Here is a 4651-nt window from a genome sequence, read left to right on the forward strand (position 1 = left end):
AAACAAATTTGGATTATTTATCTGGCTTTTAATTACATTTTCCTTAATAATCCTGATATTATAATCAATCATGTTACAGTAAACAAAACATCACTTAAAGGTAATTAATCATCCTGATTTGTTGACACAATTCTAGGTGTGGAATAATTATAATTCTGTCTTTGTATAAATTTAATTTAATTTTCTTGATTGGTAACTTACCCCCATATACACACTAGGTTAATTAGGAGCTTTGCTCAAAGTTCAAACACGCGAAATTCACGTAAAATTTAAGATTCCCATACATCAGAGTGAGGAAAAATAGAAGAGGGCGGTTACGTTTCAACATAATTGACCTTAGAATGATGCCGCTATTAATTTGGTTTACAGTAAATTGGCAGGAAATCGAGTCGGTAAATTATAGCAAGACTTTTAGCGATCGCGAAGACATTAAGGAGCACGAGATTTCGCCTCGTAATAGACGTTGAGAGTGGAAGAACCGCCTGAAAGGAAGACATTTATCTAATCTCGTGAAAACCTTTATTTAAAAAAAATTATTTAACAGTAGTCAATAGCATAACGTAGGAGTATGCAGCCTGTAATATCTGCAAAACAATAGGACTGAAACCGTGTAGGTAAATTGTGGCATTACTCACGGTTAAGTATTTGCTCAAAGACATGTCACCAAATATTCCAAGTTTATACTTCAAAGGTTTCTGGCTTCTCATTATGATCCGTAAAGTCCCATAACTTACTGAAGAGTTTTTTTTGTACCAATTAGTGTTTAAAATGGCTACTCCGATGTCTTGACTCTAAAAATTCCAGATTAAAAAACTCCCAGCCTTAATCGCTGTACATATTAAATAACCTACCAGAACTATAACTTCATTTGCATAGTAGTAATAAATGAATAATCTGAAATTCAATATGACCAGATAGGCGGAAGTTGACACTAATTCAATTAGACTGACATCACCCTAAAAGCAATTTTTTGTTCTAAAAAAAGTGTCTAAAACTGAAAAGGTGTCAAGTCATTACGTGTGTATTTAGGTACATACGTGTCGAAAGTGGAATAAGCACAAAGAGACACTGATGAACCCTTTAGTGACAAAGCTCAACGCTAATTGGGTCAAAATTACTGGGAGACTTTCAGGTAAAACGCATTTTTCAATTAAGCTTCAACACTTCACTATATGCCAGAAATTTAGTGTAAATAGTCAGTAATTTATCCATAATACAGACATGTTTAATGACAATTTTACCATTGATAACGAAATTATATGTTCTATCTTCGATTCGGTTATTTCCAACAGAACACCAACATTAATCAATAAGCATGTCGAGTTTCAAATTAATTTCAAAGCCGCATAAATAATTACCGTCAATATTTCAGCCAACACACAAGCCATATGAACTGAACTCTGGATGAAATCCAAAAACATGCACGTGCCCATCACCGAGTTGAATTGCTCTACATATCTGGAAACAGCTAGATCAAACCTCTTGTCAAGTAGCACTGAAAATGTACCTGATTATATCTGTATGGATTTTGAGGCAAACCTTCATTAACCTATCTGCAGAATGTGGGTCAGTAAAATTACGCTCGTATTTTTGAAAATTTTGAAAAACGTGTTTTAAAATTTTTAGACGAACTGTTGGGTAAACTAGTACAGTAGTCAGGAGGATTTCTCCTACAGTATCAAAAGTCGAGCAGAATACTATGTTGCTAGACTGGATTATGTAAGCAACCTAAAAGTAAAAAGACAGTCCGTGTTAAACTGAAATTCTTGCATATTCTAGGTAAATTTTGACAGTTTTGACATTAGGGACAGATCACGTGGTTTTTGAAGGATAATTTAGCTAGGCAGTGTCGTGACCACTGTCAAAATAACTGTCATAAATCTCAGAAACACGAGAAAACTTTTCTACACCATGACTTTTGAGCACAGTTTGACAGTTTGATTGTCGGGGACAAAATTGCTTGTCAAACACACTTGGAGTGAGAAAATAACTGTTTTAAGCACATTTTTGGAATCCTCATTAAATTTCCTATCCAATAATCTGAAACAACACTACAAAATTTGGTACAGTCAGAGAGAAAAGTGGTATCCAAATTTGAACTGCCAGAAACACAGTTTGAAAGGACAGTCAGGAACAAAATTGCCTGTAAAACCCACTTGGAGTGAGAAAATAACTGTTTTAAGCACATTTTTGGAATCCTCATTAAATTTCCTATCCAATAATCTGAAAAAACACTACAAAATTTGGTACAGTCAGAGAGAAAAGTGGTATCCAAATTTGAACTGCCAGAAACACAGTTTGAAAGGACAGTCAGGAACAAAATTGCCTGTAAAACCCACTTGGAGTGCGAAAATAACTGTTTTAAGCACATTTTTGGAATCCTCATTAAATTTCCTATCCAATAATCTGAAACAACACTACAAAATTTGGTACAGTCAGAGAGAAAAGTGGTATCCAAATTTGAACTGCCAGAAACACAGTTTGAAAGGACAGTCAGGAACAAAATTGCCTGTAAAACCCACTTGGAGTGAGAAAATAACTGTTTTAAGCACATTTTTGGAATCCTCATTAAATTTCCTATCCAATAATCTGAAACAACACTACAAAATTTGGTACAGTCAGAGAGAAAAGTGGTATCCAAATTTGAACTGCCAGAAACACAGTTTGAAAGGACAGTCAGGAACAAAATTGCCTGTAAAACCCACTTGGAGTGAGAAAATAACTGTTTTAAGCACATTTTTGGAATCCTCATTAAATTTCCTATTCAATAACCTGAAAAAACACTACAAAATTTGGTACGGTCAAGGAGAAAAGTGGTATCCAAATTTGAACTGCCAGAAACACAGTTTGAAAGGACAGTCAGGAACAAAATTGCCTGTAAAACCCACTTGGAGTGCGAAAATAACTGTTTTAAGCACATTTTTGGAATCCTCATTAAATTTCCTATCCAATAACCTGAAAAAACACATTACAATATTTGGTACAGTCAAGGAGAAAAGAATAATTTACCGGTCAAATTTTCCTGGTAAAGTAAAATATTACTTAACGGGTCCCACCCCCAACCCATCACTAATAATTGACTTACATAGAATTTCTGATCTGGATTAAAAGGAAACCATGTAGACAAAGGCATAGGCCTTACTAAAACAGTATGGTTTCCCCTAACAACTGTTGTTTCCTGCTCCAAAAGTGGACGTATAGTATAAGAAATTTCAGTGGTGATCATCATCACCAAATACGTCAGTATGTTACGGGTGATCATGTGATCACTCGTTTGTCTAATCTTTACAACCTTAAAAAAGCTTGTTAGACCGCCTGTACAACTATTCGAACTTACTTCTTTGTCTGTTGTAGTGTCCAAGTACATTTCGTGTGAAATTAGGTGCTGTATCAGTTTTATAAATCCAGGTTGGGACATGCAAATTTGCCGGATCACTGTGACTGTAAATAATGGTGTGATAATTAAATTCTTTGATAATTCAGTGAAATCGATTGGGTTGCTGGACATTATAACAAAAAGCTGCACAAAACTGGTCAGTAAGTACAAATTGAAGAGTCCCAGACAGAACTTTGTGTAAAGAGTATAACACTGATTCCTCCAATTGTTGTCTTGGAATGTTAATTTACTGGGAAATATTCCTAATGCAAAGGCTAAACGCTTGGTGAACAACAAAAATTTCGGTTGGTTATCCTAGAAATTTACAAATTTAGTGAACTTACTATTATCAGACTAGTGAGTCTTACCATTGTGCACTCTACACCTCTAAAACTTTAGAGTACAGAGCAAACACTTCTGTCATGCTCTATCTTCAGAGTTTGCCCTCGTAAACGAAAATTACATTTCCGACCGAGCAATTATCCAAGATTGTATTGTAATTGTATATTTGAAACAGTTATTTCCCGAGGAATATCCTGTCCAAATAAACTTTGCGCGTCTCCAAATTACCCATCCCTATACAATTTGGCTCAGTAAATATTCATAAGCCACCGTGATTATCCCTGAAGCGCAGCTACCCCATATTCCGTGACTAATCACTGTTTTTATCCAAAAAATCAATGCTGAACTGCATCTTTTAAACTTTCGCAACATCCAGGCTTCTGTGTTAGGATAATCCGGGAAAAACAGCTGACAATCCAAACAATCCCTGCAGGAACCCCCTTGTAAATATTTATGCGGCAGGATCTAGCGTGGTATGGGAAATTGTTTCGAAAATACTTTCTATTCATATTTAGATTTATAACGGCAAGATGTATGTTCAGCAAACACGAAGGGTATAGATATAGACGGGATGGTTGTTGTTTTTTTTTTCGTAGGGGTTAGCAGTAAAAATAGGGTAAACAACTTGGAAAGATCATTTTTCATAATGTCAATGATAATATTGAACTCCTCCGTCGAATTATATTTACATATTTAGGGCTTCGTATAAACCACATAAAGGTCACAAATTCAATGATTCAATGATGATTAGAGTCCAAATTAAAAAGCACTACTCTTCTCTCTAAATTTCTAAGCTCAAAAAAACATAAAAATCTGTAAAAAAGCACAAAATTTTTTCAGAGATCCACGATTTTCTACTTTTTTTGAGTTCAAGTTCTAGAAATTTTTTGAAGTCTTAGGAGATATTAAACTGTTTTGAAAATTTTCTTTTGA

At 34.7% G+C, this 4651-nt stretch overlaps 2 protein-coding genes across 2 annotated transcripts; both read right to left on the reverse strand.

The window, feature by feature from the left end:
• Nucleotides 1–248: 248 nt before the first annotated feature.
• Nucleotides 249–1814, reverse strand: LOC145735415 (odorant receptor Or2-like). Its single transcript, XM_081989315.1, has 5 exons — nucleotides 1508–1814; nucleotides 1359–1458; nucleotides 852–956; nucleotides 636–791; nucleotides 249–584 (listed from the first exon to the last, which is right to left on the reverse strand). The coding sequence occupies exons 1-5, from the start codon at nucleotides 1543–1545 to the stop codon at nucleotides 534–536; spliced, it is 450 nt and encodes a 149-aa protein (XP_081845441.1). The 5' UTR covers nucleotides 1546–1814; the 3' UTR covers nucleotides 249–533.
• On the reverse strand, nucleotides 1656–3800 carry LOC145736103 (uncharacterized). The gene is made up of 3 exons (XM_081990353.1): nucleotides 3762–3800; nucleotides 3086–3691; nucleotides 1656–1670 (listed from the first exon to the last, which is right to left on the reverse strand). The coding sequence occupies exons 1-3, from the start codon at nucleotides 3798–3800 to the stop codon at nucleotides 1656–1658; spliced, it is 660 nt and encodes a 219-aa protein (XP_081846479.1).
• Nucleotides 3801–4651: the final 851 nt, after the last annotated feature.

Source organism: Ips typographus, linkage group LG11, assembly GCF_016097725.1.
Source record: "Ips typographus isolate SLU linkage group LG11, UJ_Ityp_2.0, whole genome shotgun sequence".
Classification (NCBI taxonomy): Eukaryota; Metazoa; Arthropoda; class Insecta; order Coleoptera; family Curculionidae; genus Ips; species Ips typographus.